Below are 26,040 nucleotides of genomic sequence, written 5' to 3'. Positions count from 1 at the left end.
CACTTACAATGTCTAAGGTTTTGTTTAGACACTGTAGGGGTACCATGCTCATGCACTGGTACCCTCACCTATGGTATAGTGCACCCTGCCTTAGGGCTGTAAGGCCTGCTAGAGGGGTGTCTTACCTATACTGCATAGGCAGTGAGAGGCTGGCATGGCACCCTGAGGGGAGTGCCATGTCGACTTACTCATTTTGTTCTCACTAGCACACACAGGCTTGTAAGCAGTGTGTCTGTGCTGAGTGAGGGGTCTCTAGGGTGGCATAAGACATGCTGCAGCCCTTAGAGACCTTCCTTGGCATCAGGGCCCTTGGTACTAGAAGTACCAGTTACAAGGGACTTATCTGAATGCCAGGGTGTGCCAATTGTGGATACAATGGTACATTTTAGGTGAAGGAACACTGGTGCTGGGGCCTGGTTAGCAGGGTCCCAGCACTCTTCTCAGTCAAGTCAGCATCAGTATCAGGCAAAAAGTGGGGGGTAACTGCAACAGGGAGCCATTTCTTTACAATTTGCATCTAATCAGAGAGCATTCTGGGAGCATTATACTTAGCCTCATAGCCTAAAGTTTTCAAACATGTGTATACACAGCTGTTTTTTTTTTGTACTGGAACCAACGTCAGTAGTGAAGTGTGACCTTAAAACATTTATTTACAGCACTCACCCTAATAATCAAGGCTTTCAAATAATGAACCATAAATACAAGTTCGAACAGCATTATCTTTTGGAAACACATTACCTCAACTGCAGAGAGTTCCACTCTCTGTAAACAGGCAGCCAAAGGGTTTGTGCTGCAGAGGGTTGGGCCTACTTGTCCCAAGGACAAAGTAAACATAAAAACTTGTTGCCCTTGACCCCAAACAAGATGTCCCGGGCGTCGGGCGATAGGAATTCCACATCCCTGACTAGGTGTTGGAGCTTGTCCCTCCTGGAGTTTAAAGATCCTGCCAGGTGGTGTACCCTGGTGTTGGTGTTCCAGGCACTTCCAGGGTGGTGTACCCTGGTTTTCCAGCCATTTCTCTTACATGGGGGCTTGCTTGAACCACATCGTGATCGTGTGGTCGGTAAACACCGGCACCAGGCTCCCTTCTTAGGGATGGCAGGGAGGCTTTCCAACACAAAACAGATGGCCTGCATCTCCAATAGACTGATATGGAGCTGGGCCCCACCAGAGACCAAATGCCTAGGTCCAGAAGCCACCACTGCAGGTCTTTGTAGTCTCTTCTGAAATCTGAACATAATCGGTGAGGTGACCCTGATTCTGTGCCCACTGGGACTTCAGATCCCACTGCAGAGCCCACTTATGCCACCTGACATGCTTGACCAGCAGGAGGCCATCAGTCCCAGCAGCCTTCAGGGTCATTCACACAGTGAACCAGAACCAAGGCTGAACCATGAGGATTCTAGCTTGAATGTCTTGGACTCTCCGTTCTGGAGGAAAGCACGAAAGCCAACTGTGCAAACATTTTAAAAGATATTTCAGTTGTTGTGAAAGCCCTTTTTTATATTTCTGTGTGATGAAAAAATATTTTAATAGGATGAAAACAAATCAGAACACTATGTGTTGATGTGCAAAGGGTATGTTTTATGAAACCCAATTTTCACAGACTATATAGTTTTACCACTAAAGCTGCAAGTTAGTGGAGATGTTTTTGGCCATTTCATTGAAAGTTACTGTGTGCAGATGACAATATGTTACCACATCATGGTTTGGTAATGTGTTTATTAAAATTGAATGTTTAACCAAACCAAGAAACACTCCTGCCCTGATGGCAATGTTGTAAATGAATTAAAAGAAGTCCTATGTTACGTTGGCTAGACCTCATGGGTATGTCGGCTAGATTCTTGTGATGCATGCAGCAAACTTTAGCTTACTTAAACAAAATTTCTTTTGTACTGCAGTAATGCTGACCTCACATATTTGAAGGTGCAATCATGTGTGATAATTAAGAAAAAGGCGACTCTAAAACTCTTTGCCGAGGATCACACAGTTTGAGATCAGTTTATGGGTCAAGTACATTACAGTTAAATTGAGTAGATTTAAGTTACTCTACCTGCAGGTCTAGTAACAATTTTATGATTTTCTGAGCCCTGATAAACATTGGCACAGACTCTAAACTGCAGCGATTCCTTAAAACTCCTTATGAGTCAAATGGTTAATAGCAATTGTTACAGCTGTTAGATTTGTTACTATTTCACTTTTTTGTTAAAGATCCCAAACATCACTAACTGCAGTCCTCTTAGCGATTTAGAATTCCAAGCTTCTGTGCAGCAGTTCCAAAATACAACTAGGCAAGTTCAGAACTGAATTTTGTTGCATGCACTTTTTTTCTCATCAGGTTTTTACAATAAAAAAATAAATAATTACATGCCACAATGATTTAATTGTTTGTAGGTATAAGTGGTTAATAACACAATTTAAAGGATGTCTTACCATTGGTATCCTTCTGTAAGCAGTCAATTCCAAGTGCTGGGTTATTTTCTAGCACTTGCTTAGCTCGCACTTCAGTCATGGTCTGGATGGGGCTCATACCACTGTTCTCAGCAAGTGACATGGGAATGACTTCCAAAGCATCAGCAAAAGCCCGCATTGCATACTGCTCTAGAGAGGGACACTAAAAATTTAAAAAAATAAGAGTATAACCATCCAACGCACACTAAACATCTGTTTAAACAATCAAAACCTCTAGAAAAACCATCCAGAAGTTTTGGAGCTTTTAGCATATGCTAATGCTCGTATCTGCGCAACATACCGTTGGGAATTTTTTTTTTTTTAATGTACACTCAAAAGACTCTTACAGTACTTGTGATAAGTCGATAACGCACCAAAATAATTATTTCTACTAGTCACATCTGTAAAGTGCATAAATTATCAACATCATACAAACTAGTTCTTCAAAATGCTAACAAGGAATAAGCAGCTGAAAAGAAACAATGAAAGGAAAATTTCAGTAGCCTGGTGTGGTGGGAGCTTGTTGATTACCAAAATCTCTAGTAAGCAAATTTACTATGTACATAAAAGATAATGAAAATGTCACTTACCCAGTGTACATCTGTTCGTGGCATCAGTCGCAGTAGATTCGCATGTTCTGCAATAGCTCGCCATCTGGTGTTGGGCCGGAGTGTTACAAGTTGTTTTTCTTCGAAGAAGTCTTTCGAGTCACGGGACCGAGTGACTCCTCCTTTTGTCTCCATTGCGCATGGGCGTCGACTCCATCCTCGATTGTTTTTCCCCGCAGAGGGTGAGGTAGGAGTTGAATTGTAGTAATAGTGCCCATGCAATGGAGTGACTAAGTATGCACTTATTTAAGGTTGAGATGATACATATAGAAATAATTGAAGGTAACTTCCAAACTGCTACAGGCTCCCGGGGAGGCGGGTGGGCACATGCGAATCTACTGCGACTGATGCCACGAACAGATGTACACTGGGTAAGTGACATTTTCAGTTCGATGGCATCTGTCGCTGTAGATACGCATGTTCTGCATAGACTAGTAAGCAGTTATTTCCCCAAAAGCGGTGGATCAGCCTGTAGGAGTGGAAGTAGTCTGAAATAATGTCCTTAATACGGCTTGACCTACTGTGGCTTGTTGTGCGGATAACACGTCTACACAGTAGTGCTTGGTGAATGTGTGAGGCGTAGACCATGTGGCTGCCTTACATATTTCTTGCATTGGGATGTTTCCTAGAAAGGCCATGGTAGCACCTTTCTTTCTGGTTGAGTGTGCCCTTGGTGTAATGGGCAGCTGTCGTTTAGCTTTAAGGTAGCAGATTTGGATGCATTTAACTATCCATCTGGCTATACCTTGTTTTGAAATTGGGTTTCCTGCGTGAGGTTTTTGAAATGCAATAAAGAGTTGTTTAGTCTTTCTGATGTTTTTTGTTCTGTCAATGTAATACATTAATGCTCTTTTGACATCTAATGTATGTAGTGCCCTTTCAGCTACGGTATCTGGCTGTGGAAAGAACACTGGAAGTTCCACTGTTTGATTTAGATGGAACGGTGAAATAACCTTTGGCAAAAATTTAGGATTGGTCCTCAGGACGACTTTATTTTTGTGTAGTTGTATAAAAGGTTCTTGTATAGTAAACGCCTGAATCTCGCTTACTCTTCTCAGGGAAGTAATGGCGATGAGAAATGCCACCTTCCAGGTTAGGAACTGTATGTCGCAGGAGTGCATGGGTTCAAAAGGTGGACCCATAAGTCTAGTTAGGACAACATTTAGGTTCCATGAAGGAACAGGTGGTGTTCTTGGTGGTATAATTCTCCTAAGGCCCTCCATGAATGCTTTAATGACTGGTATTTTATATAGGGAAGTTGAATAGGTAGTTTGCAGGTATGCAGATATTGCTGCAAGGTGAATCTTAATGGAAGAGAAAGCTAGGTTAGATTTTTGTAAGTGAAGCAAGTAACCCACTACATGTTCTGGAGTTGTGTGTAATGGTTGTATTTGATTAATATGGCAGTAGCAAACAAACCTCTTCCATTTACTTGCATAGCAGTGCCTGGTGGATGGCCTTCTTGCTTGTTTTATGACTTCCATACATTCTTGGGTAAGTTGTAAGTGCCCGAATTCTAGGATTTCAGGAGCCAGATTGCTAGATTCAGCGATGCTGGATCTGGGTGTCTGATCTTTTGGTTGTGCTGTGTCAACAGATCTGGCCTGTTGGGCAATTTGATGCAGGGTACCACTGATAGGTCTAGCAGCGTTGTGTACCAGGGTTGCCTTGCCCAAGTTGGTGCTATCAATATGAGTTTGAGTTTGCTTTGACTGAGTTTGTTTACCAGGTAAGGAAGGAGAGGGAGAGGAGGAAAAGCGTAAGCAAATATCCCTGACCAGTTCATCCATAGGGCATTGCCTTGGGATTGTTTGTGTGGGTACCTGGATGCGAAGTTTTGGCATTTTGCGTTCTCCCTTGTCGCAAACAAGTCTATCTGAGGTGTTCCCCAGAGTTTGAAATAAGTGTTCAGAATTTGGGGGTGAATTTCCCATTCGTGGACCTGTTGGTGATCTCGAGAGAGATTGTCTGCGAGTTGATTTTGTATCCCTGGTATAAACTGTGCAATTAGGCGAATTTGGTTGTGAATTGCCCAATGCCAAATTTTTTGTGCTAGCAGGCTTAACTGCGTGGAGTGCGTCCCTCCCTGCTTGTTTAGATAATACATTGTTGTCATGTTGTCTGTTTTGACGAGAATGTATTTGTGAACGATTATTGGTTGGAAAGCTTTTAGTGCTTGAAAAACTGCTAGAAGTTCTAGGTGATTGATATGCAGTTTTGTTTGATGTACGTTCCATTGTCCTTGTATGCTGTGTTGATCGAGGTGTGCTCCCCACCCTGTCATGGAAGCATCTGTTGTTATTACGTATTGTGGCACTGGGTCTTGGAAAGGCCGCCCCTTGTTTAAATTTATGTTGTTCCACCACAGAAGCGAGAGGTAAGTTTGGCGGTCTATTAACACCAGATCTAGAAGGTGACCCTGTGCTTGAGACCACTGTGATGCTAGGCATTGTTGTAAGGGCCTCATGTGCAGTCTTGCGTTTGGGACAATGGCTATGCATGATGACATCATGCCTAGGAGTTGTAATACCATCTTTGCCTGTATCTTTTGTGTTGGATACATGCGTTGTATGATGGTGTTGAAATTTTGAATTCTTTGTGGACTTGGAGTGGCTACTCCCTTTGATGTGTCTATTATGGCTCCCAGGTATTGTTGTACCTTGCGTGGCAGAATTTTGGATTTTGTGAAATTGACGGTGAACCCGAGTTTGAAGAGGGTTTGTATGATCTGATTTGTGTGATTTGAGCACTGTATGAACGAATGGGCCTTGATTAGCCAGTCGTCCAAATATGGGAACACATGTATTTGCTGCCTTCTTATGTGTGCAGCGACTACCGCTAGACATTTGGTAAAGACTCTTGGTGCGGTTGTTAATCCGAAAGGCAGTACCTTGAATTGGTAATGTATTCCTTTGAATACAAACCTTAGGTATTTCCTGTGAGATGGGTGTATTGGTATATGGAAATAAGCATCCTTGAGGTCTAAAGTTGCCATGTAGTCGTGTAGTTTTAGCAATGGCAATACTTCTTGTAGTGTGACCATGTGGAAGTGGTCTGATTTGATGAATGTGTTCACTACTCTGAGGTCTAGGATTGGTCTCAGCGTTTTGTCCTTCTTTGGTATCAGAAAGTACAGTGAGTAAACTCCTGTGTTTATCTGTGTGTTTGGCACTAATTCGATTGCATTCTTTTGCAATAGTGCCTGCACTTCTATCTCCAGGAGATTGGAATGGTGTGTTGTTCAATTTTGTGCTTTTGGTGGTATGTTTGGAGGGAATTGTAGAAATTCTATGCAATAACCATGTTGGATAATTGCTAGAACCCAAGTGTCTGTAGTGATTTCCTCCCATGCTTTGTAATAATGACCTATTCTTCCCCCCACTGGTGTTGTGTGGAGGGGGTGAGTGACATGTGAGTCATTGTTTAGTAGTAGGGGTTTTGGGGCTTTGAAATCTCCCTCTATTTCTAGGGAATTGCCCTCCTCTATATTGTCCCCGAAAACCTCCTCTATACTGTCCCTGGTAACTGGACGGTGTTGCTTGTGAGGTGCTGGCTTGTGTGCTTTGACCCCGAAACCCCCCTCGAAAGGGCGTTTTACGGAATGTGCTGTAATTCCCTCTGCTCTGCGGGGAGTAGAGTGCGCCCATGGCTTTGGCAGTGTCCGTATCTTTTTTGAGTTTCTCAATCGCTGTGTCCACTTCTGGACCGAACAGTTCTTTTTCATTAAAAGGCATATTGAGAACTGCTTGTTGAATCTCTGGTTTAAATCCAGACGTTCGGAGCCATGCATGCCGTCTGATAGTTACAGATGTATTAATTGTCCGTGCAGCTGTATCTGCAGCGTCCATGGAGGAACGTATCTGGTTGTTGGAGATGGTCTGTCCCTCCTCAACCACTTGTTTCGCCCTATTTTGGAAGTCCTTGGGCAGATGTTCAATGAGATGTTGCATCTCGTCCCAGTGGGCTCTGTCATAGCGCGCAAGTAGTGCCTGGGAGTTCGCGATGCGCCACTGGTTTGCAGCTTGTGCTGCGACTCTTTTACCAGCTGCATCGAACTTGCGGCTTTCTTTATCTGGGGGTGGTGCATCTCCAGATGTGTGAGAGTTGGCCCTTTTCCTAGCTGCTCCTACAACAACAGAGTCTGGTGGCAGCTGTGTAGTGATGAAAACCGGGTCCGTAGGAGGCGGCTTATACTTCTTTTCCACCCTTGGCGTGATTGCCCTACTTTTGACCGTCTCCTTAAATAGGTCTTTTGCGTGCCGGAGCATACCAGGGAGCATAGGCAGGCTTTGGTAGGAGCTGTGGGTGGAGGAGAGTGTGTTGAACAAGAAATCATCCTCGACCTGTTCTGAGTGGAGGCTTACGTTATGAAATTGTGCTGCTCTGGCCACCACCTGAGAGTACGCGGTGCTGTCTTCTGGTGGAGATGGCTTTGTAGGGTAGGCCTCCGGGCTGTTATCTGACACTGGGGCATCGTATAGGTCCCATGCGTCCTGATCTTGGTCACCCTGGCTCATGGTGGTGTGAGCTGGGGAGTGAGATGGAGTTTGTGCTGGTGAAACGGTAATCACGGGCGGAGGAGAGGGTGGTGGTGTAATTCTTTTAACCACTTTTGGTTGTGGTGCTTGTTCCGTCTGGAACTCCAACCTTCTCTTTCTCCTAATGGGGGGAAGGGTGCTTATTTTTCCTGTCCCATGCTGAATGAAGATACGCTTTTGCGTATGGTCCACATCAGTTGCTTGTAGCTCTTCCTCAAACCTATGCTTTTGCATTTGGGAGGTTAGCGAGTGCTCTTCTGTATAAGAGCCTGAAGCTGGGTCGCTTGCAGTTTGTTTCGGCGTTGAAACTTTGTCTGCGTGTTTTTTCGGCTCCGAGGTGACTTTTTTCCTTTTCGGGGCCGAAACCTCTCGGCGTCGATCTGTTTCGGTGCCGCTGTCTCGGCGTCGAGCCGTGTCCACACCGGCATCTCTGTGTCGAGGCTTGTCTCCAGCACTTTCTCGGTCCCGAGAAGGCTGCGTGCCGGTGTCTCGACCGGAGTCGGACGATCTCGGCACTGTTTTGGCCTTTTTCGGTGCCGACGGTCGGTCACCGAATATATGGGTGGAGCCATGGCCTGGTGGCAGTGGCGTCCCCTGGGCCTTGTAAATGTTTCTTTGTGTGGTTTTCGACGTCTTACTCACGGTTTGTGTGTCGTCGAATCCTTCGGAGTCTGAGTCTTGGATCGAGAAGGTACCTTCTTCTTCCTGTTCCTCGAACTCCCGTTGGGCTGTCGGTGCGGACGCCATTTGAAGTCTTCTGGCTCGACGGTCTCGGAGTGTTTTTCGGGACCGGAACGCACGACAGGCCTCGCAGGTGTCTTCGCTGTGCTCAGGTGACAGGCACAGGTTGCAGACCAAGTGTTGGTCTGTGTAGGGGTATTTATTGTGGCATTTGGGGCAGAAACGAAACGGGGTCCGTTCCATCGGCGTTCTTCAGCACGCGGTCGGGCCGACCAGGCCCCGACGGAGGATCGAAAAACTACCCCGAAGGGCACCGGAGCTCTTCGATCTTCGATGCGGTGTGGAATCTAAGTACGCCGATCCCGAACGCAACAATACCGACGAAAATCTTCCGAAATTAGCTAATTTTCCGTTCCGAAACTCGGAGCGACAGGAACACGTCCGAACCCGATGGCGGAAAAAAAACAATCGAGGATGGAGTCGACGCCCATGCGCAATGGAGACAAAAGGAGGAGTCACTCGGTCCCGTGACTCGAAAGACTTCTTCGAAGAAAAACAACTTGTAACACTCCGGCCCAACACCAGATGGCGAGCTATTGCAGAACATGCGTATCTACAGCGACAGATGCCATCGAACATAGGTTTCCTTTAGCACACTCTTGGCTTGTACTCAAAAGTAGGGTCTTACTACACATACTGCAGGGCTCCTCGTCAGGGTAAAGAAGGAATAGTTAAACTGTAATTCTAGTTTTCTCTAAGGGTAATCTCCATTTAAATCATTAGCACTCAACAGTCCTGCCCACATGCTGGGAACTAGGAGCACTTTTTAAAAATTGTCTTAAGTGTAGACATTCGCATTAATTCAGTAAGGCCAAGATCAGCAACAAAATCGTTAAAATGTTTTGCTGCCTATACCATTTCTTTAACAAAAGAGGTTTGTGGCAGATTTTATGAACAAACAGTTCCTGGAAGTTTTTCCTTATTTTTAAAACAGATGAGACCTTTCTTAAAATACTACTTTGTAGGCTGCAAAAGGTTTTTAAAAATATGTTAGCCCTGCCCTTCCTGAAGTAAGTTGAATGTCTATACTTATGATATATTATTTAACAAATACTCTTGGATCCCTGCACGTATGTGGGACTATTCAGTGCTTATGATTATCTATGAAAAGCCCATAAAAGAAACAATTATTTCTAGATGGGCATCTCAGAACAAATATTGAATATTAAGTAGAGAAACCACACACCACATTTATACTAGGATGAATAAAGGTTCTCTTTCAATTTACCTTGAGCACAGCAGTTCCTGCAACTCAATTTCTATTATTGTAAGTGTTTTGGTGTCTACATGGAACTGCTTTGCACCACATAGAACTTAGGCAGCACCACCACATCAGAAATAGCAGCACCACCTAGTACAGAAATGAAGATGTTATCCCAATGTAGCAAGTCCTTCCTAAGCCTCCTTATGGGCCGCATCCAAGTAAGCCTTTTGTACTGGGGCAGGTCTCTAGTAATAGTATTTCAAGGTTTCACTTTTTATTTCACCATTGTTTTGCTTCAGTATAGCAGGCATCTATCTCAATGTATCAGTTGCCCCAACCGTTTCCCATTTTCCTTACCATCAAGAACGTGCACCAATTCAGTCTTATTCCTACATTTGTGTACCCTTCTTGGGGCTGTAGTAAAGTGGATTATTATGTGGTGTGATTGCGAAACCTCACCATGTAATATTGCAATATTTATCAAGTCCAGCTAGGTCCCCCCTCTCCCCCTCCAACAAACCCCTTAGCTCAGTCTTGGGTAGATGTGGCACTGAGCAGTCAGGCTTAGTCAAAGGAGCAACTATAGAGCATTATGAAGTATTAAAACAGCATTTAGAAGTACCAAACAATCAATAGGAAACAGCACAATAAAACCGCTACACCAATTCATGTAAGTTGTATTTTTATCTTAAGACACCAAAATGAAATCTATTGAGGGAAACCGTGTATATTAATTTTCAAAGTTAAGTAAATCACTGTAGATCGCTTTGAAGAAATGCAATCAATTGTTGTAAATCGTTGAGCAGTTTATAGTCAAATGGCTAAAAAGGCTACTTCTCTTAAATGGGTCACAACAGGTTGGAAGCCAGTGACAGGGACCACTTGGGTCAGGCAGACAAGTTATTGAGTGGGTCCAGCAGTGTCAGGGTCCTCGTGGCATTTTTAGGTTGAGTGTGCAAGCGCTCTGAGGTGTTGTAATTTATCTGTGGGCTTTTAACCATGCCCATCACTATCACTTGTTCAAGGGCTTGCCTTTCAAAAATCCTTTGTCATCATTGGTCAATACTTTACGTTTGCCCCTCCTTGGGGCAGTTTTGTTACCGCCTTGGCCATTGACCCTGTTACATGGAGAATTGCACGTTTGCCAATACATTTGACTGCAAGCAAACTTTTTCCTTTCGTCTCTCCTCCGCGCTCATGCTGGCTGTGGTGCTTTGAATCGGCTTGCTTATGTCAGTTATACTTTTCATTTTCAATTTAGGAGGCAAGAAAAGTCCAGTTAGGAATTTACAACACTACGGCTCTAACTCGTTATCTTTTACTATGGTCCAACAATGAAGTATTCCCGAGGCTGGGAATGCAGGATGCTGAAGATGTGTAGTGTTCCTGGAGCCACCTTGGCATCAACAAGCATCTTCTCTGGCCTTAGGACTCAAAGTCCCACGTTGCAGCAGTGAAGTCCAGAGCAGATCCAGTCACCACGGGTCAACTAGACTCCCGGTTACTGCAGTCTCAGTAGTCGCTTACAGGTAAGCAAATCGTTTTGGGGACCAGGAGCAACTTCAACTTTGGCTACTGGTCCCGCACACATGGGGACACCTCTGGAAGTTCAGGACTCAGTCTTCCAGTGGGCACTTCAGTGCTCAGAGGAAGTCCGGTATTTCTGGGCAGCTTGGTTCTTTAAGGGTGCCGGTTTCCTCAGTTTTTGGTGGTTCTGAAGCTTAACAGACAGCTAACCAACTAGCCCTTGTAGTGAATTCTTCCATCCTGGCGCAAGTGGCACTCTATTCCATGAATAGAGCACAGGAGATGCAGTCTTTGAGTGTCCTCTTGGGTGCAGCCCAATCTTTGGAGCAGACTCTCTTTGCTGGGTCCAGGGAACAGCAGGACAGCCCTCCGGTCTTTTTAGTCTAGTAGTAATCTGATGACTTTGGATCTGGGGTGCCACTTTTATGCCAACTTCTTTGTGGTGGGAATGGAGAACTCACTAACAAATGATTCCCAAGAGACAATCCTTCCCTGTTGCATCACTTCCGAGGGGTTTGAACACCAAACAAACAATCAGAGGATACCCTCCTGTATCCAAATCCAAGATGGAGCAAGCCTTCTTTTCCTGTGAGTATCCCTGGGCACATCCCTGGGGTGTACCCAGCATAAAGAACCACTCCTCCTTTGTGATTAGGGCTAGGGCGCAAAGGCAAACTTTCAGGTACAAAACTGTCTTAAGGGAGGAGAAAAGAGGATTGCCAAATAGGAGAAAAGGAATGGTTTCTTACCTGTAACTCCAGTTCTCTCGTAGGGGTATTTCCATGATAGTCATAAGCACTGAATAGTTCCGCGCGCCTGCGGGGACCCCGGAGCACTGTTGTGTAATATATTCTTAAGTGCAATCATCAGCTCCTTGACAAAAAAGGTCTGTGAAAAACACTTAAGAATAACAATGTGCAGCCTATGTGAACAGCTACACAGGCCAAATTGTTAGAAGAAAAAACAGTTGTAGTGTAAATTCACGTTTAAACCTCAATTTATTCTATAAATACATAAATAAATTCTCATATTTTATTTACACCTCTCATGAGAATAAAACAATGTAGGGCAGTGTAGCCCATAGGCTGCCATTATACAGAATGAAAATAGAGCTGTGCCTTTAAGAAAGTAAAGTCTTCCTGTTTCCCATCATGCACAGCAAAAGGCAGTTGCCTCAGTTCTTTTTTGGAGGCTAGTAACCTGACATGAAGAAACAAACATTTGTTGGAGTACCAACCTCAATAATATTCATGTTCTATGTCAACTCCACCGGGGAGGAGGGAGGGTTGCTTATGACTATCATGGAAATACCCCTACGAGAGAACTGGAGTTACAGGTAAGAAACCATTCCTTCTCTCGTAGGGGATTTCCATGTATAGTCATAAGCACTGAATAGAGTAGCAAGCTCATCCCCATAACCGCGGTGGAGTAGACATAAGAATACTGAGAAAACATGAATCATGCAAACAAATTCTTGAGCAAGGCCTGTCCAACCTGCGCATCTGCCCTAGCGTCTGTATCAAGGCAGTAATGCTTAGTAAAGGTATGGACCGACCTCCAAGTGGCAGCCTTGCATATTTCTGCCAAAGGGACATTTCTCATCAAGGCTACAGTAGCTGCTTTCCCTCTGGTAGAGTGGGCTTTTGGCCTACCACCAAGGGATTTGTTTGCCAACTGATAACATAACATTATACATGAAACAATCCACCTGGATAAAGATTGTTTAGATGTGCCCAAACCTGTTCTGATTGGGCCATAGTTAATAAAAAGCTGTTGTGATTTTCGTAAGCTTTTTGTCTTGTCCAAGTAAAATTTCAAGACTCTCTTTACATCCAGAGAGTGCAGAGTTCTCTCAGCAGGAGTAGCTGGATTCTGAAAGAAAGTCGGAGACTACCTTAGGTAAAAATTTTGGATGAGTTCTCATTACCACTTTCGCAGAATGAAAAACCGTGTAGGGTTCCTGAGCACAAAGGGCCTGGATTTCGCTGACCCTACGCGCTGAAGTGATTGCCACCAGAAAAGCCGCTTTCCATGTGAGATGCTGCAGCGATGCCTTATGTATCGGCTCGAATGGCGGCAGCATCAGACGTGATAAGACAACGTTCAGTTCCCATGGAGGAGAAGGCTTTCTAATGGGAGGAAAAACCTTCTTTAAACCTTCTAGGAAATCCTTAATAATCGGAATCCGAAAAAAGGAAGTTTGTGAAGGACTCTTTCTGTATGCCGTTACCGCCGCCAAGTGAACTTTTATTGACGACAGTTGTAAGCCCGATTTTGCCAAACTTAACAAGTATGGCAGGATAGATTGTTCTCCACAGGAAACCGGGTCAATGTTGTTGTGTAAACACCAAATGCAGAATCTCTTCCACTTGCTTGCATAGGCTGATCGTGTGGAAGGGCGCTTTGCTTCCTTCAGAATTTCCATACAGTCCTGAGGTAGGTTCAAGTGTCCATATTGCACTCTCTCAGGAGCCATGCTGCCAAACTCAACGATGAGGGGTTGGGATGAGATATCTGCCCTCTGAACTTCGTGAGAAGGTCCGGACGATATGGTAGCCTGATGTGTGGTTTGAGTGACCGGTGAAGAAGGTCTGGGAACCACCACTGGCGTGGCCACTCCGGAGCAATTAGGATCATTTTGGTCTGAGCATTGGACAGCTTCTGGAGGACCGCCGGAATCAGGGGAAGCGGTGGAAAGGCGTAAAGAAATGCTCCTGACCAGCTTATCCATAGGGCATTCCCCAATGTCCCTGGATGGTAATATCTGGAGGCGAAGTTTTGTCATTTTTTGTTTTCTGGGGTTGCGAATAGGTCTGTAGAGGGGGTACCCCAGAGTGCGAAAATGGAACGAACAACGTCGTCGTGTAGCACCCATTCGTGGTTCTCGTCCATTACCCGACTGAGGGCATCCGCTTGAACATTCTGGATGCCGGGCAGGTGAGTTGCCACTAGCGACAGGTTCCTGGCTAGAAGCCAATGCCAGATTGTCTGAGCCTCTCTGGATAAAATTCTGGACCTGGTGCCTCCTTGTTTGTTCACGTAGTACATAGTGGCCACGTTGTCTGTCTGGAGAAGGAGAGTTTCCATTCTCAGAGAGGGAAGGAAGGCTTTGAGCGCAAGGTGGACTGCGCGAAGTTCCAGCAGGTTGATGTGATAGAGACTCTCCTCTCTGTGACCACTCGCCTTGGACTCGAAGATGTTCCATGTGCGCCCCCCATCCGAGCAGTGACGCATCTGTTACGATGGTTTGAGATGGAGGCCGTTGTTGGAACGGAATCCCCACCAAGAGATTGCTGGGTAAACACCACCACTTGAGGGATTGTAGGGTGTGAGGAGAAAGAAGGACTTTGTTCTCCCAATCGCCCCTCAGTTGACACCACTGATCCTCCAGATTTTCCTGCAATGGTCTCATATGGAGGCGAGCATTGGGAACCAGATGGATACAAGACGCCATCGAGCCCAGTAGAGAAGCTATTATTCTTGCAGTGGCTTGAGGTCTTTCCTGCAGTTGTTTGCACTTTTGGAGAATCGATAACCGTCGTTCCTCCGAAGGAAACACCTTTCCTAGCCTGGTATCTACAATGGCCCCTAAGTAATGCAACCTCTGAACAGGTGTTGCTGTAGATTTCAGGAGATTGACTTGAAGACCAAGTTTTTGCAGCAGTTGTAGAGTCCATTTGAAATGTTGTTGTGCCTCGAGACAACTGGAGGCCTTTATGAGCCAATCGTCTAGATAGGGGTAGACGAATATTCGCTGTTTCCTCAAGTGAGCGGCTACTACCGCCATGCATTTGGAAAAAGTTCTCGGCGCTGATTTTAGGCCGAAAGGTAGAACTGCAAATTGGTAATGGCGTTTTCCGACGGTGAACCTTAGGAATTTTCGATGTTTCTTGGTTACTGGGATATGAAAGTAAGCGTCGCAAAGATCTATCGCACAGAGCCAGTCGCCCTGACGTAGATGTGGGTAAATTTGGTGTAAGGCTAACATCCTGAATTTTTCTTTGCGAATCCATTTGTTTGCTGTCCTCAGATCTAAGATGGGACGAAACTCGTTTGTCTTTTTTCGGTACAAGGAAATATCTCAAATAAATCCCCTTCCCTTGTTGGCTGATGGGAACGGGTTCTATGGCTCTTTTTTGCAATAGGATATTGACCTCTAACTGTAGAGCTTCGAGATGGTGGTTGGCTGTTTTGGGTGGAACAGATGGTGGAGAACTGGTGAATCTGAGAGCGGAACCATGTCTCACAATATTCAATACCCAGGCGTCTGTTGTGATGCGTAGCCACTCGTCCAGATGATTTGAGATACTTCCCCCTACCGGAGTGGATAACGGAGGAGGGGGAAGCAAAGATTCAGGGCTTAGACGTGGGAGCCTGTCGAGTTGCCTGAGTTTGAGGTGTTGAACGACCCCTTGTCGACCTTCGCTGAGTGGAGAAACCCCTTTGATGCTGCTGTTGTTGCTGCTGCTGGGGGCGCGAAGACATCCAGTGTGGCGACTGATACCGGTGGGTGAAAAGTCGTCGTTGATATGGCCGGAAAACCTTTCTTTGTTCTTTCGGTCTTTCCATGCCTACCGCTTTCAGGGTATCTAGTTCAGCCTTCATTCTAGCCACCTCGTCATCGGCATGAGAACCGAACAAGGTGGAGCCCGAGAAAGGCAAGTTTTGTATTCTCTGCTGCGCTTCAGGTTTGAGTGATGTAAGTCTCAACCATGCATGCCTTCTGAGCGCTATCCCGTGTGCATAATTGTGTGCGGATAGCACCGAAGAGTCAGCTGCAGCACTTATAACCTCCAGGAAACCTCCCCGTTTATCCTTAGGAAGATGTTCCGCAAACTGCATTAAAGAGTCCCAGAGGGCACGGTCGTATCGCCCTAATAACGCAGTAGCGCTGGCTGCCTTCATCGTGACGGCTGCAGTAGAACATACTTTTCGTCCTGCAGCATCTATCTTTCTGCTCTCTTTATCTGGAGGCGAAGAAGAAGACTGTGAGGTTGAATGCAGTTTCTTTGCCGCTACTATGACCACCGAATCAGGTACTGGGTCCGACCTCAAGAAAAGAGGATCTTGTTCTGGTGGACGATATTTTTTAATAAGTCTGGAAGGAGCAGACTTTGTTGCGGCCGGTGCAAGGAAAATATCCATTGCTGGTTCAAGGAGACCTGGAACCAGTGGAAGCAAAGGTCTGGAAGATGTCCTGTGATGCAAGGTCTCGAAGATCACCGACGTCGATGGGGCAGGTACCGCCAGCGGAATGTTCAGCTTGGTTGCCCCTCGTACTAAGACCTCCTGGAACGTATTCACATCATCTATGGGGGACACTCTCGGGACGGTGAGTCCGATAGTGTTGGAGAGTAGTCCCGTGTAGACGAAGAAGAACGCCTGTGATGTGAATGCTGAGATCTCTGTGATTCATGACGGTGCCGAGAGGAAGAAGAGCGTCTAGAGGAATGTCCCGAACGTCTTACAGACCGCGTTGGAGTCCTCAAAACAGACTCTGAAGGAGGAGCCGGAAGAGGCGCCGCAGGTGTTACCGGCGTCTGTGGCAATGGTGATTGTCGAGGAGAGAGTTGTGGAGACGCTGGAAGGAGGATGAGCGAAGCCGAGGATTCTGAGGTTGTATAAACCCTTCTAGGTCTTTTTGATTGTCTCGACGTCGACACACTCCTCGACGTCGAAGTACGGTGACGGCGAGTGCCCTTCGCCGTCGATTCTTCTCGCCGTTGAGAATCTCTCGACGACGACCTTCGACGTCGTGAACGCCTACGACGGCGAGCACCCCTCGACGTTGATCGGTCTCGCCGTGTCGACGGCGAGCCGGATTCAGATCTCCTCGACGTGGAAAGTCCACGCCGTCTCGACGGCAAAATCGTAGTCGACGGCGAGCGATGGCTCTTTCTCGCCGGCGAACCACTCCTCGACGGCGAGCATGTTGGCGCCGTTCCTTGCCTCGACGTCGACGCCCTCGGAGACCTGTGCCGTTTTTGAGCCGGTCTGGTCGGAGTTATAGAGGAAACAGTGTGAGCCCTCGTAGAAGACTGACCTTCTCCTCGCTCTGTGGTAGAATGACCACTTTTCCTCTTGTCCTCTTTCGCCTGGAGTCGGATCTTCTCCCCGTCACGAAGGGTCCTTCTGGAGAAGGTTTTGCAGATGTCACACGACTCCGGTTTGTGGCTGGATGGAAGGCAAATTATGCAGACCCGATGTGGATCTGTTTTGGCCTTTTTTCTGCCACAAGAAGGGCATTTGTCAAACAGTGAAGGCATTTCTGAAGTAGAAAAACCTCAAAATTCTGTCAGAATCTAACAGAAAAAAATAGAAAATGATCACTCAATGTTAAAAACGTCGAGTGAAATTGAAATTCAAAAGATTTTAAATGAATTTCTGTCACAAAAGGATTTTGTGAGGTAGAGCTCAATGCTTCAGGGTCCTGTCAGAAAGGAGCCGGAAAAAAGAACTGAGGCAACTGCCTTTTGCTGTGCATGATGGGAAACAGGAAGACTTTACTTTCTTAAAGGCACAGCTCTATTGTCATTCTGTATAATGGCAGCCTATGGGCTACACTGCCCTACATTGTTTTATTTTCATGAGAGGTGTAAATAAAATATGAGAATGTATTTATTTATGTATTTATAGAATAAATTGATGTTTAAACGTGAATTTACACTACAACTGTTTTTTCTTCTAACAATTTGGCCTGTGTAGCTGTTCACATAGGCTGCACATTGTTATTCTTAAGTGTTTTTCACAGACCTTTTTTGTCAAGGAGCTGATGATTGCACTTAAGAATATATTACACAACAGTGCTCCGGGGTCCCCGCAGGCGCGCGGAACTATTCAGTGCTTATGACTATACATGGAAATCCCCTACGAGAGAAGAGGATTGCCAAATAGGAGAAAAGAGATCAGTTTCACATGGAAGATGGAAAGAACATTAGATGTACTCAAAGATCATTTGGTGATCTTGCACTGTCCCCATACATAGGTTTTTGCCTTAAGTTTAAGGGCATAGCTACAAACCATTTACATTACTTTCACTGACATTTACATAAAATATTAACTTTCTTTGAACACTACCTTATCAGCTGCTTCACTAACAGCGAGAGCACAGGAAATCTCAGCAGCACCACCACCATAGACAACACGATTGTCACGAACCAGGTTTCGGATTACACAAAGGGCATCATGAAGAGCTCGCTTGGCTTCTTCAATGATCTAGAAAAAAAATATATATATTTTTTTTAGGTGCAATGAAGCACTGTGAAAACCATGTATTTTGAATTAGGTACTACAGTAAGTACAAATATTTTAATGTTTTTTGTGTTATTGACGGTTAAAGAAAAATGCTTGACTCTTAATGATTTTTGCGAACTTTTTAAATGTACCACACCCGAAACATATGTATGCTCTTTGCACAAAATTATATACCAGATCATATATTCTAAAAACAACCCAAAGGCATTTTCTCCAACTTTGTGAGGAAATGTTTTCAAATTAGAGCACAATGTCTGTTCAAACCCTCAAAATTAGTTAGTTGACTGGCAACATTAAAGACATTTCTTTTGTAGGTATCAGTTACAGACTTTACCTATTACTTTAGCTATTTCATTTCAAGCTTTCTTGGGAAAAACATTAAGCAACTTATATATACTCTGGCTGAATTCAAACTTTGTCTTTTACAAAACTGTGCAACTATCCTGGTATATCCCTGGGTATGCCAAACCCCCCCAACCCCAAAGTGGGATCAAAACCTGAGAGACACTCATTCATTCAGGCAGTGTACGACATGGGCACAGGCATACACCTAGTAAAATGGTCACACATGCATGTCTCATTGGCGCCCCTCCGTGCCCAGTGGTAGATAGATCTTGGTTGTGTTCTACATGACAGGAAATGGTGCTTCCTCCTATATTATTTTAGCTTGATCTCACGCAACTCCAGGTTCAAATTCATTCATCACTGGTTCACAGGGCGAACCTCAACCCCAGAAATTGTGTAAGGTGTTTCCTATGGTGTCTCCGCACTGCCCCATATGTCAAGCAGACCCTGCAGCTACATATGCTTTGGAAATGCTCCTCCTTGCGGTCGCACTGGGTGGATGTTCACACTGCTCTGGAGGACTTGAATGGAGGCCTTGAATGGGTCTCCCCCCCCACCTCACTGGAACACCAACAAGCACTACCTATTGGGTCTATGTCCACGTCATAATACCTTCACAACTAGGTCACGTTTTGTAGACCAGGTGCTCCTGCTTGCCAAGTGACCGATTACAAGGTGCTGGAAGTCCTACAGAGCACCCCTTGCGGCTGGCTGGCATGAGGAGGCTATACACTGGGGCACTATGGAGGGCTATGCACAGCATTGAGAGGAATCAGGGGCTCGGCAAGCAACCCATAGCTTCTGTGCGGGATGTCTTTCTCGAAGCATTCAAGTCTCACATGGACAACAGCTATTAGTTAATGAGTGACACCCCCCTCCCCCCACCCCCACAAACACCCCCACCCACCCCTTTACAGAACTACATTTGTAGGTAAAGGCAACTGCTTTGCTCAGCTAGGTTGAGCCAGTCTACTGTACTCTACACCCCACCCCTTCGGGACACTCACCTGGCTACTTCTTTCCAAGACATGCTTCTGGCAGACGATTAGCTGGAGTTAGAGTGGGGGTTGTTTACAACCACTAGGTTCGAATTGTTACTTTCCTTGCTACACTGATAAATCAATAGCGTTGTATCACCAAATTTTATGTGCTGTATCACTTGAATTTGAATGACGCAGTTGATGTACATTTCTGTGATGACCCATGCTGGGCTTTAACTGCTTCTCATCACAATGTTTACAATGTGTCATAAATACTCTGCTGTTTACTAAACATAATAAGGTTTGTTAAAAAAAAATATTCAAATCCATGGCTATCACCCCCCCAACAATGTTGCCCAATTGTTTGTAAAAGAAAATAAAATGTTGCCACATACGGGCTACTTAGGCCTCTCCAGGGAAAATCACAAAACACAATTACCTTTATAACCCAAATATGAATTTCTGAGGCAGGGAAACTCCTTTTGTGGGACTGAGGCTATGAAGGAAAAGGTACAAATATCTTTGTGTACCAAAAACAGGCTCAGCACGAGTGAGCCTGCGCATCAGCAATCAGTGGTGGCTGGTGACTGAAAGCAGTGGTTGGGCACAAATACAAGATGGAATTGCACCTTGTGAGAGAGCCTCACTACCCACGTATTTCCATTCACCTACTCACCCACTGCCTTTGGTCACCTACCCATTTACTCATCCACATGGTCATCCACTGCCATTCACACAACTCTTATACACAGACACCCACATTTTCTCAGCCACTCTGTCAAGCCCTGCAAACACATTCAAACAAACACACATTGCCTCACCCATCCAGTATCCAGCAGTTTCAGTGATAAAAGGTACACGTTTATTTGAGCTGCAGATTACATGTTTAATATGACATATCACGTCATTAGTCTGCAGAAGAATGCAAACAATAACTAGCCATGATAAATTACTGGAACCATTACTGCCCTTGAGAGACTAAATCACATACAGAGGCAGTGAAAGGAGAGGAGAGCTGAGAGAACAGATTCTTTTCTTATTGTCTGTAAAAAAGATAGAGCTCCAACTTACTTGTGTGCAGGGTTGTCTTTGGCATATTTATGAGTTGAGGTCTTCAGGTCACACTCCTGTCTCCCAGAGAGCCCTGGATGGAGTTATTTATTGTTTTTATTCCATTTCTCTGCCACAGACTGGGGATTTTCTTTGCGCAATGCCACATTCTTTTAATCAAATGTGACCTCTGGTACGTAGACCCTTCTGATCACACCCCACCATTTGAGTAAATAAGAAAAGGTGGAGAATAATAGTGGAGTGACAGGAAGTTTTCAGAAACCCAGGCTGAAAACAAAACGCTCCAGGCTGTTTACAATCAGGGCTTCTGGTGGAGGAGGAGATAAGCCAGGGACATCACTGCGTTCTGAGAAAACGTAAGGGCTTTGCGTGGGCAAGCCCTGTCAGCCCTACTGTGCAGCTTTCAGCCACATACTGACGCAGGCGCAGTGGGGCTTTTCAAAGTGCACAACTTTCACTCCGAAAATGTTGTGCAGAAAATGTTTTACTTTCATCATGTAATTAAATGCATGCTTCACTAGAGAGGCCAGAAAAGGCTAGAGGCGCAGCCCCTTAGCCCTGGAACACCAGCCGCCACTGTCAGCAATTAAGGAGTGAAAATCTGCACTCAAAATCAGATTACAGGCGCTGTTCTAGGTTCATTATGGAATTATTCAAAATAGCCAATTTCTCACCATTTTATTGCCTCCTCTGATAAAGATGGTTACAGCTCTGGAATTCTTGCACTGCTCAATAATAAGCATTTTATCCTTTGTAGTTCCAAATGAAATCTCTTTGACAACACCAGCAAAACCAAGCTTCTCAGATGTGAGTTCAGAGAATCGTGGAACAATGCGACCTCCTGTTGCAATTGCAATCAGCTAAAGAAAAATACATGAAAATTGTAATCCACAAGAACAGGAAACAAAAGTACAGATACCAATTTCAATGCAACATCTGCAACATTGTTTTTCAATTAAGTATTGCAACCAGAAACAAATGCACTCCAACAACCCACATGCAGTTGAAAATCAAAAAACAATAAATATCTGTTACGCGTGGAGGCATTTAAGGCATAAGTTAATACCAATGTTTTGAAATTAAGTCACATTTAAATTGTGTTAAACACCTTTGTCATGGCACTGTAGTGCACAATCATATGTATGCTGCTTTTTGTTCTGATGCGCTATGGACATCAACTGAACCAAGGAACCTTTCATTTGAGACTACTTACTATGCTGGTGTTTTGTTAGCATTCCAAGCCAGCTTGTGTGAATTACCATGAATGTCAAGTTTCACTTAGTAATAACCAATAAGAGTTTTATGGCGTTTTGTGCATATGGGTTGGTGTGCAGTAATAACAAAATGCATTTGTTGCTCTCCTTTTGACACCAGCATATTCAAAGTAAGAAAACCTGACAGACGGGACCATCTATAACAAAGGCTCTAAGCTTTCCATTTTTACTGATTCTTACAAAGACAGAAGAAACTTAGTTACTTACCTGTAACAGTAGTTCTCCAGTATTGGTATCTTTCATAGATTTGCATGCTTGAATCATCCCCGTTGTCGAGATGGGAACCTCACGGTAACTTCAAATACACATAGCAGTAAGCATTACACACTAGGCCTTAATAGGCTGTTTTATAGCCTATCCATGTCCTTTTATAAAAAGGACCAAACTTATTGGTTAATACCATTAAGATGGTAAAACAAAATATGGATAAATACAGACGGAAATGTTCAAAAGTATTCGGAAAAATGTTCGGAAACGTTAAAAAAATACAGTAAAACTGGGAGCCCCATCTATAACACAAGTTATGGTATCTGCTTTGAATGGGGCCTTCACCTATTAGTATAGCAACCATAGTGCTTTCTTAATCTCAACACATTTTTGTACATCTTGTGCACAGGATTACACTGTCTGTACCTGCTGCCAGAAACTGAGCCTCTTTTGGAATTAAAGGTAGTCTTAATGTCAAACTAGGCCCTGGCCGACCCCAGGGAAGTCTGCTGAATGACTGAAAGTAATTGTACTTGTATAGTTGAATTAAGGAAGCATTGAATAGAGAGCCCAGCTGCCTCTCCCTTATGCATACATTTATGTGCCGTCTGGCAAGCTAAAGAGGGACATGTTGGGACCTAGAGCTGGAATTAATGGTACACTCCTTTTCTTTCCTATAGGTGCTTGGTCTACTGGGAGGACAGAGGAATCCGGATTTAACATCTCTGCTGCAAATCAATCAAGCCTACAAATCTAGCCTTAGGAAAGCTAACTTTGTATTACATAAATAGAAGGAACTGAAGCTTAACTGTTATCCTAGTTCTCCTTCAGGGGAATCTTCATTGAAATCATGAGCACAAAATAGTCCTACTGACAAGAGGGATCCTGGAACTCTGAATAGGCCAATTATGTTTATTTACTTCAAAAATTAAAGTCTCAATTAAAATTATGTTTGTCACTATACAACATAGGGACAAACAAAAAAAACAAAAAATCAAACACTCATTAACAAACCTTTTACAGAAAATAAAGGAAAGATAGTGGCCCAATATAGCCAAATAGTTTTTCACTTTACATGGCTACATCCCAATGCTGCTGCTTTATGGGCCCCCAGCACTCCAGTATCCTAACACCCTGAGTGGCAGTTGCCTCTTTTTGGGTTCTTGAAGGCAGGATCCTTAGGCGCTGAGCTATGCCTTTTTTACTTGGAAATCTTTCCAAACATTCTTTAATGCAAATATACTAAACATACTTTAGGTATTGGAGCACTTTTCTTAAATTTTGAGCCATAAAATATTTAACTTCACAAAAATGCCATATTCTTATGCTACATGCTTTACTTGGCATGAACTTGGTAAAAACAGATCCTCAAGGTCTGTGTATTCTTTGCCTGCCATATCTGCTCTTTCTTGACAGCTTTAAATATGGTTGGATCTTCTCCAGGCGCGCACTGAATGACAGAGAAAATTCACCTTCATGGTCAAGAAGAGCTGCAAAGGCGAGAGGAATGCCTCTCTGGAAAAACTGGTAAGTCACACGAGCAAGGAGCGTTTCCTCTACCAGTGACTTCATCTCTGAGGACTCCCCTAAAATGGGATCCAAAAAGACGAGTATCCCCCACCCCACCTGTAAAGAAATGGCTCCCTGTTGCAGTTACCCCCCCACTTTTTGCCTGATACTGATGCTGACTTGACTGAGAAGTGTGCTGGGACCCTGCTAACCAGGCCCCAGCACCAGTGTTCTTTCACCTAAAATGTACCATTGTTTCCACAATTGGCACACCCTGGCATCCAGATAAGTCCCTTGTAACTGGTACCTTTGGTACCAAGGGCCCTGATGCCAGGGAAGGTCTCTAAGGGCTGCAGCATGTATTATGCCACCCTAGAGACCCCTCACTCAGCACAGACACACTGCTTACAAGCCTGTGTGTGCTAGTGAGAACAAAATGAGTAAGTCGACATGGCACTCCCCTCAGGGTGCCATGCCAGCCTCTCACTGCCTATGCAGTATAGGTAAGACAGCCCTCTAGCAGGCCTTACAGCCCTAAGGCAGGGTGCACTATACCATAGGTGAGGGTACCAGTGCATGAGCACTGTGCCCCTACAGTGTCTAAGCAAAACCTTAGACCTTGTAAGTGCAAGGTAGCCATAAGAGTATATGGTCTGGGAGTCTGTTTTACACGAACTCCACAGCACCATAATGGCTACACTGAAAACTGGGAAGTTTGGTATCAAACTTCTCAGCACAATAAATGCACACTGATGCCAGTGTACATTTTATTGTAAATACACCACAGAGGGCACCTTAGAGGTGCCCCCTGAAACTTAACCAACTATCTGTGTAGGCTGACTGGTTCCAGCAGCCTGCCACACTAGAGACATGTTGCTGGCCCCATGGGGAGAGTGCCTTTGTCACTCTGAGGCCAGTAACAAAGCCTGCACTGGGTGGAGATGCTAACACCTCCCCCAGGCAGGAGCTGTAACACCTGGCGGTGAGCCTCAAAGGCTCACCCCTTTGTCACAGCCCAGCAGGGCACTCCAGCTTAGTGGAGTTGCCCGCCCCCTCCGGCCACGGCCCCCACTTTTGGCGGCAAGGCTGGAGGGAACAAAGAAAGCAACAAGGAGGAGTCACTGGCCAGTCAGGACAGCCCCTAAGGTGTCCTGAGCTGAGGTGACTAACTTTTAGAAATCCTCCATCTTGCAGATGGAGGATTCCCCCAATAGGGTTAGGATTGTGACCCCCTCCCCTTGGGAGGAGGCACAAAGAGGGTGTACCCACCCTCAGGGCTAGTAGCCATTGGCTACTAACCCCCCAGACCTAAACACGCCCTTAAATTTAGTATTTAAGGGCTACCCTGAACCCTAGAAAATTAGATTCCTGCAACAACAACAAGGACTGCCTAGCTGAAAACCCCTGCAGAGGAAGACCAGAAGACAACAACTGCCTTGGCTCCAGAAACTCACCGGCCTGTCTCCTGCCTTCCAAAGAACTCTGCTCCAGCGACGCCTTCCAAAGGGACCAGCGACCTCTGAATCCTCTGAGGACTGCCCTGCTTCGAAAAAGACAAGAAACTCCCGAGGACAGCGGACCTGCTCCAAAAAGACCAACTTTGTTTCAAGAAGCAGCTTTAAAGAACCCTGCAATCTCCCCGCAAGAAGCGTGAGACTTGCAACACTGCACCCGGCGACCCCGACTCGGCTGGTGGAGAACCAACACCTCAGGGAGGACCCCCGGACTACTCTACGACTGTGAGTACCAAATCCTGTCCCCCCTGAGCCCCCACAGCGCCGCCTGCAGAGGGAATCCCGAGGCTTCCCCTGACCGCAACTCTCTGAAACCTAAGTCCCGACGCCTGGAAAAGACCCTGCACCCGCAGCCCCCAGGACCTGAAGGACCGGACTTTCACTGCAGAAGTGACCCCCGGGAGTCCCTTTCCCTTGCTCAAGTGGAGGTTTCCCCGAGGAAGTCCCCCTTGCCTGCCTGCAGCGCTGAAGAGATCCCTTGATCTCCCATTGACTTACATTGCGAACCCGACGCTTGTTCTAACACTGCACCCGGCCGCCCCCGCGCCGCTGAGGGTGAAAAGTCTGTGTGGGCTTGTGTCCCCCCCCGGTGCCCTACAAAACCCCCCTGGTCTGCCCTCCGAAGACGCGGGTACTTACCTGCAAGCAGACCGGAACCGGGGCACCCCCTTCTCTCCATTCTAGCCTATGCGTTTTGGGCACCACTTTGAACTCTGCACCTGACCGGCCCTGAGCTGCTGGTGTGGTGACTTTGGGGTTGCTCTGAACCCCCAACGGTGGGCTACCTTGGACCAAGAACTGAACCCTGTAAGTGTCT

The 26,040-nt window shown here is 45.4% G+C and overlaps 1 protein-coding gene across 1 annotated transcript in view; it reads right to left on the bottom strand.

Moving 5' to 3' along the window:
* CCT5 (chaperonin containing TCP1 subunit 5) overlaps positions 1–26,040 on the bottom strand; it is a 130,734-nt gene that overhangs the window by 40,159 nt on the left and 64,535 nt on the right. The window contains exons 8-10 of the mRNA XM_069219696.1: positions 21,394–21,579; positions 18,147–18,284; positions 2,434–2,614 (exon numbers count right to left, since the gene is read on the bottom strand). Of these exons, the coding sequence (XP_069075797.1) occupies positions 2,434–2,614; positions 18,147–18,284; positions 21,394–21,579 (505 nt within the window). The remainder of the gene's footprint in view (positions 1–2,433; positions 2,615–18,146; positions 18,285–21,393; positions 21,580–26,040) is intronic.

The sequence above is a fragment of the Pleurodeles waltl genome, chromosome 2_2 (genome assembly GCF_031143425.1).
Source record: "Pleurodeles waltl isolate 20211129_DDA chromosome 2_2, aPleWal1.hap1.20221129, whole genome shotgun sequence".
NCBI lineage: Eukaryota > Metazoa > Chordata > Amphibia > Caudata > Salamandridae > Pleurodeles > Pleurodeles waltl.
This window is presented reverse-complemented; position numbering and strand designations above follow the sequence as displayed.